The 13,750-nt window shown below is 38.6% G+C and overlaps 1 protein-coding gene across 1 annotated transcript in view; it reads right to left on the reverse strand.

Moving 5' to 3' along the window:
- The window catches only part of VPS35L (VPS35 endosomal protein sorting factor like), a 43,601-nt gene that overhangs the window by 6,412 nt on the left and 23,439 nt on the right, over positions 1–13,750 (reverse strand). Inside the window, exons 24-27 of the mRNA XM_071444125.1 lie at positions 12,276–12,374; positions 11,408–11,485; positions 10,165–10,279; positions 1,065–1,204 (exon numbers count right to left, since the gene is read on the reverse strand). Coding sequence (XP_071300226.1) covers positions 1,065–1,204; positions 10,165–10,279; positions 11,408–11,485; positions 12,276–12,374 — 432 coding nt within the window. The remainder of the gene's footprint in view (positions 1–1,064; positions 1,205–10,164; positions 10,280–11,407; positions 11,486–12,275; positions 12,375–13,750) is intronic.

Here is a 13,750-nt window from a genome sequence, read left to right on the forward strand (position 1 = left end):
ACTGCACCAGGCTAATTCCAGCTGGCAGCTGGAGCAGTGGCACCAAGACACAGAGGACAAATCACAGCCCACTGGGGACACTTCCTTTTGATCTCCTGTAAACAGGGAACAGAGTTAGGGAAGCTAATTTCTGAATGCTGGCATCTTGTTGCAAGTAATTTTTCATTAGTGAATCTGAGAGGTTCTATCACTCCCTTCTTCCAGCACCTGCTAATGATCCCAGTCACTGCACAGCCCTCCCTCCAGCCTGCAGTGACAGCAGTGACATCCAAGGGACAGCTTCCCCTTCCCTCCACGTTTCTGAACAGGGGACACCCCTGCCACTGCAGCAAGGGGAATGCACAGCTCTGACAGCAAGGATGTGAACAGCACCACACTGAGTGCTGCTCCACCAAACAGGCAAAGGAAAAAGGAGAAAACCATAAGGGAGGTTTCAGTGAGGAGGAAAAACCCACTCTCTCCAAGAACAAATGAATATACAGGTAATTTTCAATTTCCCCTCATCTTTTAGATATAACTGAAAATATTGGAGAGAAAATTACATCTCTCTCTAAATTTGACAGTTAGTTAAAAACTGGAAGAGTGTAGAATGGTAGTGCTTTGTGAAATATTCATCAGAAGAGGAAGGTTATGCCAAAACACATCTTCTAATTATTGTTTTCACTCCAATGATTAGGCAACCTATACCAAAGTAACTGAAACTAATAGGAACTGGAGCTCTATATTTTTCCCCTCATCATGTCATAGAGTTTTTTGAATAGTTAGCTAATAAACCAGTAAATGATGTTTACACAATTAAATGATGGTGAGATTTCACTCTACCCCAATCCACCTGTAGTGAGAGCTGCTGCTGAGAGTGGCAGTGCTGCACCTCCACCTCCACACAGCTGCTCTGCCTCCCCATTTTGCACTGGGGTGAGTGATTTTGCAGAACAGTTCATCTTGTCACAGAAAACAAATCCCTGCATTTCCCACTCCAGAAGCCCAATCCATTCTAAATTTTTAACAAGGAAAGTCAAAAGAGTCTATACTAACTGTGTGCTATTCGTACACACTCCACTTACCGGAACCACTAATAATGTGGAAAAGAAATTACACAGGAATTCCAGGAGGAAGGCATCAGAAGGTCTCATCTTTCCATCTACACTGATCATTTTTGGCACTTCAGGAACAAGGCTCACTGCAGCTTTGAAAAAAGCATCAGCTACAAAATAAAAATAGGGTTGCTGTTATATCACTCCAGCTGTGATGGCAGCCATGCCTGTAATCCAATGGTTGCTTTGAATTTGTTTCAAAATTCAAAGAAATTACAGAAAAGGAATGTGCTGAACTGCAAAGAAACCCAAGACTCAGCAGTGGTCTGATTCTACAGAAATCTGTTAATTTGAATGATGCTGTTTCTCCAAAGGAAGTTCCCACATCACTTGAAACTTCTGAAAGTGTAACTCTTCTCCTTTGCATAACATGGAGACATCATCATGTCATATATATTGCATATGTAATAAGAAATTAGCACAGGATTCAAAATTGACTTAGCAAGGAAATGCTTATGCCAGGAGAATGGGGAATCCAAAGTGGGGGAAAAAGGTTCATGCTATCTTGTTCAGCAATTCATTCACAAAAGGATGTTAAGTTCTAAGGAAGTACCAACAACTCCATATTTCTAATTATTCATAATCCCTAAAAGTAAAATATTAATATAGTACCAGAACCTGGGGTATTGCTGGTTATCTTGATAAAAGAATATTTTCCAAGAATCACAATACAGGAATTAGAGAAACCACCCACCATTACAGCCTTGGCAAAATAGCTATTAAGAAGTTTTTCATAACTCTTTATTGTGTCTCTAATCTTATAAAAACATAAATGCCAAACACTAGAACACCTATTCCTCAGTTTATTAATATTCACAAATTAAAAGCAACAATATTTTCCCTCTTACACTTCTATATATGCTGAATTCACAAAAAAATTTCTGACAGCAACATTGTTTTGCACTTTCTTGGCAACATTTCAGAATATCCAAGTATCCACATCCCACTCAAGTTGCTGAGCCATACACTTCAAAGCATCCTTCAGAATTAATATTGTATCTTTATTTGAGAGGAACAGAGACCCAGGCCATGTAATCAACTTTTATCAAAAGCAAAAGGAGAATTCTTGGAGAAAGCCAAGAGGTGTTAGGTGGCTGGGATGGAGATCCCACTGACAGGCAGGCATGGGCATTTCCAGGAGCACGGCTTGCTCTGGAAAAATTCATTTGAGACTCCAAGCAAATTTGCTAAATATAGTACCAACTGATATCTAATTTAAGCTTATGAGGAATACCAGAGAAACATGTGCTTTGGAAAAACTGTAGTTCTTCTCACTCTTGTTTTTTCAGCACACAGGTGCTCAAGGACTTTTTAGTTCTTAGAACACAGACCCCTTCCATCAAACACTGTCCTTCCTTTTATTCTGCACATTTGTTCTGAGGTGAAAGAAGGTTTATTTCAAACAACTTATAAGTTTAGACAGCCAACCCAAAGGAGAGTAAGTAATCTTTCTCTGCTTTATTTGAGGAAGGAAGGCAGCAGCAGATGTTCATTCTAGCACAAGTAAATGAGTTGCTGTCACTTCCACAGTTGTCTCAGTAGAAAAAAAATAAAAGTGCATGTCCCACATCACCATACAATAAAAACATGTGACCAGACAGATGAAAAAATGTGCCTTAGAGAATAGTCTGCATAGCAAAGTACCCATGTCTGTGCAGGGAATGCTCCTGCCTTCTGAAGTTATTTCATAACAGGGTGAGAATGACCTGTGCAGCAATCAGCATCCTCGGTGAAAAAGAGCTGCAAAGTGCCTCACCCTAATTTACTGCCTGCTCTCCCAGCAATCACAATCCTTCACATTCTCCTCCAAACTTCTGCCATAGTGCAAACCCAAAACCTCTTATCTTCAATTTGAAAACCTGAAATTGATTCAATTTCCTCTTCCTGCCTCCTGCTGTTGCTGGTACAGCCAGAACTGGCAAAGGAGAATGTGTTCATTTTGCAGGAAGCCCTGCCAATCTGTGCTAACCATTTATGCTGGAACACTTAAAGCACATTTATCCAAGATATATGTGCTTCATAAGAAGCAAAAATAAATGCATATCAATGCAAAGGTTTTTATTACAGACTGCAGAAAATGACCTGTCCCCTACACATTACCATCCTGGCAGAGAGGTGTCAGAGAATGCATTACATGCTGTGACTTTGGAGAAAAGGCTCACTAAAAGATTGTCACATACATGCTGTTTTCTCAAGTATGAAACGAGCATCAGTGTTTAATTCTGAGTTACATTAATTATGAGGTTATGCAATGATGGCTTCTCTGTATCTTTAAAAGTCAATTTTTAAAACTATTACTGTAGAGATGTTTTAAAACAAAACCATACATCACTTTTCCTTGCTTCCAAAAGATATAAGGAACCACTTAAAAAGCACTGAAAACCACAACAATCTTACGTTCTTGATTGAAAAACCAAAAAGAAGATAAAAAAGGTTTCTTTTGATGAAGGATGCTGTTTTCTTATCTGTCTAAAGTACAATACTGCTTCTTAAGTGAACCCCTGTTAAAGTGGGTAAGAGGAGAGCAGCCTGTGCATTACAACAAATCACCACGATGGAGCCTTCCCCAGCTGCTGTTAATATCTTGTGCAGTGCTCTGAACATATCATACTTCATGCTTCACTACATTCATCCTTTCACAGCAGCTCCTTCAGTCTGGTTGACCATAATCCTATAAATCTCTCCCCCAAGCATACATGCTGACCTTCAGGCTACAAAAACTAACAGTCTTGGATATCCAAGTCAGCACTTCCAGAATTAGCCTCCTACAGAAGAACAAACAAGTGAAATTGGTGTTGAATGTTGTGCTATTGACAATATTCACTATGGCACATGTGCACATTTAATTATACCTACACACAACCATATGTACCTCCACATAGTTCTATATATCAATCTCTCTCTACATAAAAATTCAGCTTGCATTGTATTTTCTGTATCTCTGATAGCTAATTAAACAGCACAAAGTCAAGACTTCAGGCAGGCAAAAATAAGAAGGAACAAAGTCAGATGGGAAAACAATTCAACTCCTTAAGTGCACCTTCAAAGAGCAGAAGGGAGCGAGTTGCACATACCTACCCAAAGTATTTTTAGTCACAGCTACAATTACACCAGGCTAAGTCCACCCAAAGGACAAAACCAGGGACCATGCACATCTTCTGCATTCCACACCACTTCCCTGTCTTCCAGCACTGTCAAACCTAATTTAATACTCTGAAGATTTTGCTTCCACGTCCAACAGATGTTGGAAATTTAATGAAGCTTGTACTCCAGTGCAAAAAATTATTGGGAAGCAAGCGAGGGGGTTTTGATACTGTATTTTTTCTGTTAAATAAATTAATCCATTACTGTTTTGACAACCAAGCATTGTAAACATCTGAATCTCCTTCTTCTCACATTGGTGGGGTCACTGTGAGTTTTCCACATTGTTGAAACGTGGTTCTCCCTAGAAGTACTGCTAATTGTTCTCCATCTTAAAGACCTCTACACATCACTTCCAATCCAGAAACAACCAAGAATTCTTTGAAGGAAAAGCTTGAAATTAGAAAATGAATGCACTGCTGCTTGGTGAGCTGGAATGTACTATGTTAATTCATACTATGAATTAGCTGCAGATAAAAAGAATCAGCAAGATTGTGTTTAAAAGTAATTCCCTTTATAAATACTTAGGGTAAAAAAAAAACCTTTCAATATTTATCCTTCTAGAAGAGGCTCTTCAACAACTAAGCTGAAAGATAAGGAAAAAGGTCCTCATGAGGGTACATAACTTAATAAAGGATGGGGTGGATGGAGGAAGGAGAGGGAAGAAGAAGAAGTTTTCACAGTGGAGCAAAATAACTACTGCATTCCTTAAGGTTTTGCAGAGACATGTCCTGAGGAGGAGCTGGGAGGTGACAATGTCTGCAGACTGGTCTGGAACGTGACTGCAAAGCATCACAGATGGATGTCATGATTCTGAGCAATAAAGCAGCAGATGAACTCTAATATTAGTATGGCATGTGGGGAAAGAAACAGCCCTTGCTATAACTATAGAAAGAGAAGCTCTAAATAGGCTATTTACACTCATGAAAGATTTTGGAGTCATTATAGATGGTTTCCTGAAAACTACATCCTAAACAGCTGTTGAAAAGGCAAGGCAATTATAAGAATCACCAGGAGAGTAATGGAAAACTGAGGTGCCATTGTATCCTTTAGATTGCTGTTGGGCATTTATACCTGGAATAATCTAATCTAGGTCCAATCTTCCCATTTCCAAAAGCACAAAAAGATAAAAGTGCTAGGGCATGGAACTGTTTCCATATTAGAAAAAGCAATACTGACAACAACTTCTTCAGGAACTTGCAGACTACATCATCTCATAGACAGCAAGAAGAAAATGAATCAGGAGTGGCTGAATTCTGCTCCAGCAGATCAGCTGCAGGCTCTGAGCCACTCACTTAACTTTTAAAAAATGAATCCCTAAACATTCGACTTCCAAGTAGCAGGTCACTGTGGAACTCATCATCCCATGAAGTTACAAAGACCAAAAAGTAAAAATTGATTAAGAATATTCAATTCCCAAGGACTGGTCCATCTATTTTATTAAATACCACGGTCTGATTCATACACAAGCTTTGTTGAAGGATGTATTAAATCACCTGCACCTGAAAGCCAAGAAGCATCATTCTACATTATTGTTTCCCAAGGAGATGCTACAAGACACTTTCAAAAACAGGTCATGGGCTAGACAGACTTGAGGAACTGACAAACTGATATAAAGTACTAGTCTGAAAAGCTTACAGAGACAGAGATGTCACCTCTCTCACATCATACAGAAAAGTGACTGGCTGGGATAAGGAGAGGAACAAGAAAAAGCTCAGGGAATGGGAGAAGCCTCCAGCTGTGGAAGTCCCAGGTAACAGAAAATGTCACAGCTGTGTCCAAAGGAAGAACACTCAGCATTGCTAGTAAGGAAAACACTATGACATCATGCTTTTCCCAAAGCTCTTCTACTGCCCTCAAGGAAAGCAGTATTTAAAAAGATAACAGAGCCACCATATACCATTCTCAGCAGAGAAACATGAGTCAAGAATCCTAGTATCTGTCATTAGGAAAATCTCTTCCTGTTCCAATTCTCTAAATTCATCATCTCAAAATCTCTCTATTTATATTCATCAGATCTATAAAGATCTCAGGAGATTAAGAAGAAATGCTAAAAACTGTTATCTAATGGTATTTAGAAAATACTCTAAACCATTATTGGTTTAGAGTCCATTATTGGACTATGATTTAAAATTACTTATTAGGTATTTCATACCATACTTTCTCCAGAGTGTGACTGAAGCATTTAGAGAATACTCATGGAAAAGTTACATTTTCTGCAGTAGAAATGAAATTATTTTCCAATCTCCTAGGTGTAACTGTGTTTTAGCCACAACTGGAAAACAAAACAAATATCTAGAAGTGCATTAAGCACTATATGCTTCAGAACTAAAATCTGCATTTGCTAAGCAAAAAGGTCTGCAGCAGTTGATCTGAGGGACAGGCTCTCCATTTTTATGAAGTTTAATGTTTGACAATATCCCAGTGAAATCAGTCAGACAGAATCAGTTGAATTACCTTATTCACTCAGCATGTTATTTCTCAAATGAGGCAAAGATTTCACAGCCTTTAAAACAAAAATGCTGCTTAACACACATTACCAGAAAGTTATGTCATCTCTACCACCTGCTGAATGCTGTGACCAAACATTAAAAACTCAAGCTGCCTCTTTTCTTTGGCAGACAAAAGCAGCATTTCCACAGGGAGGAAATGTGTGCAATGGCAATCATACCTATATCTCAGAAGTCCAGAAGAGTGGCACAATGGAGCATGCATTTCATCTCAATTTAGTCCAAGCACCCCCATGACAGAAAGCATGACCAATGAGAATTTATTATTCTCTGCTGGCAGCATGCAGTGCTCAGTGGCTCAGCTAAGAGAAATGAAAAGCTCATCTCTGTAAAATCTAGCATCTTCCTTTCAAAGGTGGGCTCTTAATAGGCTCTCCAGAGGTACAAACTATGCATCCAGGGCAAATTCACCTAAAACATTTTAAACATTATTACAGATTCACTTCATTTAAAGCAGGTCTTGGGATCTGGAGATGAAAGAGACAACAGTCATTTTTAATCCATTCTGAACATTCCCAGACAGACATCCATCAGTGTATTACTGCTGGAGTTTCATGAGCCCATAAATTCACAGTTCTGACCCAATTCATTGTCTTAAAAGAAAATCTATTCCACAAAAAAATTACTATTTTCTAATACTGAAGTATTTGGATGAGTTCAAACACTTGATTTGATTAACAATGTGGGAAATCCAAGTAAGCAAGGCTGGGACAGAGGAAATGGGAGTAGTGAGACACAAGGACTGATGGTTACCACTGCTGCCCCTTGAAACTGGGAATGAGGCAAAACCCCAAACTTATCCAGCTATGAGCAGATTAGCTGTGGCTCTCCAATTGCTGATAGTTTATCAAAGCAATCCTCAGGCTCATAAATCCATTTTTTGTTATGACCTGCACGTCCTTCTTTTTCAAGACAGATATATTGGCAATTTAGAGGAATCTTCCTATTGCCAACAGAAGTTGTGGAACTCAAATTTGTTGTGTGTTTAAGTGAAAAGTCAACTCACAAGCATCTGGACCTCCCACAGAAACTTAAAATTGAGAAAAATCCAAGACTTTACCTTGCTACAAACACCAGCTGGAATCTTCAAAGAGGAAATGCATGCACAAAGCTGATGCATGCACCACTGCTGACTGAGCTATCAGATCAGGTACATTACCTTTCAGCTTTATTTCTCTTCACAATTTTAAACCAATTAAACTAATTCAAATCAACGTGAAAGAAAGGTTACAGACAAGGCACAGTTTCCCTTCCTGGCCTCATGCTATCATTAATGGCACAGTCTTAAATCTTCACTTCATGCTGCATTGGTTTTAGTAGATCAGAGTCTAATTGACACCAGTTAACTGACTGGAGTGAAATCTGCTGTTATGAATTAATCAGTACTTCTTACTTCTCACTCATTCAGTTGAGATACAGATTAAACTGAGTGAAAAGTGACTTTCAAGGACATATTATGTGACTTCAGTGCATCAACATATGGAAAGATAGTTCACAAAAAATGTCCCAAGACAGTTTCTGTTTAACACATGCTAAATTACTCATGCAAGTGGCATGTCTCTGTGTACAAATTATACCCAAAATAGCTTTGCAATGGGAGCAGAAAAGTGAGTAACTATAAAAACTTGGTAAATGAAGTGAGTTACTGAACATCAGTTTTCTCTTGCTTCATTTTAACAAAAGCAGAGATGGACCAAATACTCCTCTCTCTAGCTTGTGGGTCTAAAATTCAGGAGAGTGTGGTTAATGAACATGTATTTTAGAGACTGAGTTCATAATACTTTGCATATATCTGCTCTCTTAAAAGATTTCAGAATGGGGATCCTGTAAATTGTTTAGTGAGTGCACTGTATTCATGTGTCAGGCAACAGCTGTGCACATTTGTAAACGCTCACACTGAAAAATCTGGACAATTGTTGGGGCCCAGGAGTCTCACTCAGAGAAGAACTGGATCACAAAAATAGTTGAAAAGCAGTTTATAAGTTGAAAGATATTAAATCACAGAGTGGGTCTCAACATGGTCAGGGAATAATTCTCAAAGACCAAATATTACAGAAAAACTGGATTTGCTTCCAATAAGAGAAGCTCTGCAACACAGCAACAATAATGAAAATTGACATACAGGATAAGGTAAGCTGGTCAATTAAATAAAACACCACAGAGAGAAAAGGTGAGCCCATTTTATGTAAACTCTGAAAGCAACTGCACAATGCTAATGGCACAACAACAGACTTTGCAGATCTTTTATTTGCACAACAAACTTGGACACACCAGTCAGCTTTACTCTAAATCCCTCTGCTTTGCTGTATGGGCAACATCAGATTCAAAACAAAGAAATGCAACAGTCACCATGCACTAAAAGTCTTAATCAGCATCCTAAGTCAGCTTGTTTGTGCAGCTGGAACTTGCTGGTAAATGCAGAGCTGGGAAAACAAGCTCTCATGAAGAAGCACAGAGCTAACCCAAAGAATGAACAGCCACAACAAAAGATGTTGCAAAGTAATCCAATTTATTACTCTCACAGCTCCACTGGAAACATGTAAAGGAAAAGCATTTACTATTGGAGAGCAGACATTTAAAGTCAAATGCAAAATAAAGTAGAATGACATCACTTCAAAAAGGAAAAGAAAAATACTGCAAGCAGTTAAAAGTACGTGAAGACTTTTGGAATAGATAACTGACTTCCATTTGTAACATGAATGAGATCATATTAAATGGTGATACAGATTTAATGTGCATTCTGATGCCAGAATAGCTCCCTTTTTTTTCCCCAAATCACTTTTTGTCAGAATCTACTATTACTTAACACTGAACTAAGAGGATGGCTGAAAATGTGCTCAGGTGCATTTCAATCAATAATTCAGATCCAAAAAAAGAAAATATATTTTTCAGTCTTCATGTGATCTGATATTACACCATTGTTTCACTCTGATATAGTGGCACATTTTCCTGGCTAAGCATTTGTCAAGCAGGTGCTCTGATAGCAAGTTTCTGCTGACACTGACCTAACCTGGAATTCTTTCCCAACTCACTGGTGAATTTTGTCAGTCTGTGAACTACTACACAGATGTTTTTATTTCTTTTTTCAGTTATAATAAAGCACATTATTTGTGATTAGAGTGCTTGCATAATTGTGCAAGAGAAAAGCTTTCCATGCTTTCCATAATTCCTAAGTAATTTAGGACAACCTACCTCATGGCCAGGACTATGACAGCTACAGTCAGCTGTCCTGGCTGCTGAGATCACACTGAAGAGCTGCTTTAATGTGACAAGGTTTTCCTTTAACAGTGTTTGAAACAGAGCTGGATTTTAATTGCATCATAAATATACATATGACTGAGGATATCAACCAAGTTATTTTTCAGTTAGAAATGTTTCTGAAATAAGAGAACATTTAAGTAGCCAAATTGATGCCTTACCTTGTGAAAGGCACTGATTTGCCAGAGCAACCTGTCCAGAGTGCAGATAGAGATTGAGACGTGTGAAGATACTGCTCAGAGATGGAATTGTGATGAAGCAGAAGGCAACACAAGCCTAAAGTAAAGTTAAAAATTTGAATAAAATTCCTATCTCAGAGTTATAACAATCTTTACTGATTTAATACTCAATTAGGAATCAAAATCTGTACATCAGTTTTGGGCAAGATTTTCAATACAAAGCAAATTATGTGAAGCTCAAAATCAGCAATTTTAAATTTCTAATGAGTATTTCAAGAATTATATTTTTTTAAATTGTTGCTAGTACTAGATAAGCTCAAAACTGACTCTATGACTGTAGCTGAAAGAGCTCCTCTCTCCTTGCAGCTGAAGGCCAAAAGCTAACTAGAAAAGGAGGTAAGTGTCCTCAGGGGGAAGCCAAAGTGGTCAGAGCAGGTGCCTGAGTGTACAGGGAGGAAGCAGAGGAGCCCAGGTGCTGCAGCTGCAGCCCTGTGGGCACAGCCCAAAGCCCTGGATAGAGCAGGAGCCCCAGGCACAGAGAAGCTGCCCAGAGCCAGCCCAGCCTCTGCCTCTGCCCAGGACAGCACACAGCTGCCAGGAGCTGGAGCACACACAAACAGCTTCCCACCTGCAGATGGACACATCCTGGTTGCCTGTTCCAGGTCAGAAGAAGGGAACACAAGCAACCTGGGTATTCTGTGATGGCTGTGCACAGTTCAAGGCACATTTGACCATCTCTATACAGACTCAGAGGCACTAAAGCTGAAAGGAGCACCTTATTTGAAATTCAAATCCTGATTTCAGCATATCAGCATTGATATTATGAGACAGAAGTTTGAATATATTTTATATATTCATCTCCCATTCTCTCTGTGACCGAGTTACATAGAAATTTGGTATTTTATTTCAAAAATAATTTGAAAAGCTGAGATTTCCAGAATTCACACAAACACCTCTCTGGTGAACATTCCTTTGGAGAGGGAGTCAATCTTCCTGCTCTTTTTCAACACAAAGCTGCTATTAGATGGTTTGGGTCTTTTTTTTTTCCTTAAACAGCAACATTTGGCTTCAGAGAGGAAAGACTGCTCTTAACAAGAGAAAATGGGACTACAAACAGTGTCAAGAAATACTAACATAGTGGTTTTGCAAACATGATAAACTCAGGTGGCAGCAGACAGTATTATCTGCAAAGAAAGCAGGCTCAGAGTTTATTAGTCAGACCTACCCTGACAAATGCAGCAGTCTTTCTGGAATGATTTCCTTTCATCACCCTTCTGGTTTCCATTGCTAGTTGATTCACAGACTACACACACAAAACAAAAGCAAACCATTAGGAAAAATGCACAGCCTCAGTGGCAAATACCAACCTGCATGTTTTACTGCATGCATTTAGAGAACAGCCAGCGTCCAAATGAACCCTGATACAGTGTGTCCCCACTGTACTATTTTCTTTTTATTGGGACAATTTTAGTGACTTCCTTAAGGCAAATATGACTCAATTTGTGAAAGTAGACTTGTTTTATTCAACCCTTTAGCTTATCACTTCCTTCCCAGCTACAGTGCTGTCACCTCCTTGCTGGCATAACAATCACAATTTCTAGCTAACACAGATGAAAACAACATAAACCAAAAAAGCAGGAGGATTTAAGGGAAGATACAATGTTTCAAAGGAATCAGAGGCAGCTAATGCACACCTGTGACTCAGTACAGAGAAGAGATTAACCTTCCCAGGCACAGCAGGACACTGCCTGGATCTGCAGCCAGACACAGTCTAATCTTTCCTAGATGGAGGATTACAGAAGAGACAACCCAAATTCTGAATGCACAAAAGTGCCATTTATTTTATTATACATGAAATCTCTTGCAAGGTAACTCATTTTCTTTGTTGCAATGATACCATGCATGCCTGTTAAGCAAGAACTTCAGAGTGTTATGGGGGATAAAACCAGAGATGAGATCAAAGTTCACTTTATGAACACCTGATTAAAATACTTCAGACTTCTTTTGCAATAGACCAATAATCTGAGCAGGGAATGGGAGAAATGCAAATATATCCCTATTTATTAAGGAAATGTAGATAAACTGTGGCTTACATGAATCAGCTGGACCAGAACAGGCTCCAGATTGCAAAACATTGACCTGGCTTCAACATAGAAACTCAGCTGTTGTTCAAAGTCACGGCCAAATGAAACCTGCAAGAGAAAAAAGGCCCCAGACTTTACCACCACAGCCCTTAAATATCTGTAAAACTGCATGCAGATAAACCACAGATATCCAAAAGTCAAAATCCCCATATATTGCTAAGGAGAAAACCCAGCAGTAACAACAAACAGCAGTCAGAGCATCTCTGTTCTTTTAACTGTGTGCAATACTTGAGCTGCAGGGAAACATGAAAAACATGAAAGCTTTACTGTTTTGGGGGTTTGGGTTTTTTTTTTTGTCTACACTCCACATGACAGTCTACTTTACAGATGGAGTATTTTTCAATGTAACAAAATTTAAATCCTGTTTGTGAAGTGTTTTCAAACCTAGCAGAACTCTTGATTCTTTATGGGAGAAACAAAGGCTTGGTTTTGATCATGCTTAGAAAGCAAGACAAAAAAGCTCAGAATAATAGAAATAGATCTGTGAATCTGTATTCAGATTACTCTAGTTTCTAGTTGATAAAGGGCCTTCAACAGAAAACAGCATTTTTCCTAATTAGATAAACCAGTAAGAAAAGCAGGTTTTCCTTGGGTTTGGTTAATTAATACATGCTTATATAATATGGCAAAAGCCTGTAACCTTGCATTCTGGCAGGAAAGAAGTCAAAAAACAACCTTTGTGTGAGAACAACCCTCTTCCAACCCTGTAGATTTAAAAACACCCAAGTGCTGTCAGCTGCAGTGTCTCAGCTGTCAATTAAAAGCAGAGCATGAGGAACAGTCTCCAGGCAGTCTACATTTATGTATTCTATTGCAATTTTTTTTCCTAATAGAAGTCAAGGTTGCATTATTTATTATTTCTCAAGTCACATGCAAAAGAATTTTTTACAAAATTAGAATAAAATTTACATTTAATCCATACAGTGAAAGATCAAAGCAACTGCACCAGAAAACAAAGGATTGCTTCTCACATTACAGACAACTGTCTTTGCTTTTCCTCTATTTGTACAATTGCTGATTCTTGAGTCCTAGTCACAAGAAAAAGTACCCAAAGGAATAAATTTTTCTACCAAAAAGACTGTCTGTAGGGATGACTGTAACAACTGCTTTTCCCTCCACATCTTAATGTGTGCTGGTTTAAATTCATAAATAGTCATTTTGCTGCTATGGGATTTTTTTTCCCCCCACAAACCAGGACTATCAAGACACATCAAATTTTCTTCAATGCAAGAAATCCTCCTAAAGGAAATTATACTGCATGTAAAGCTTAATAAAGCAAGACTATATTAGAACATTAATTAGCAAATTATTATAGCTGAAGAAAAAGCAACCATCTAGAGTAAATCCATAGAACTGCAACAAAGAACAAAGAGGACAAGTAGGCACAGAGTCTGACAGCTCTGTGTGAAAGAAATACCAGGCAT

Source organism: Agelaius tricolor, unplaced genomic scaffold, assembly GCF_023055355.1.
Source record: "Agelaius tricolor isolate 1412-34295 unplaced genomic scaffold, bAgeTri1.0.p SCAF_19, whole genome shotgun sequence".
NCBI classification, from domain to species: domain Eukaryota; kingdom Metazoa; phylum Chordata; class Aves; order Passeriformes; family Icteridae; genus Agelaius; species Agelaius tricolor.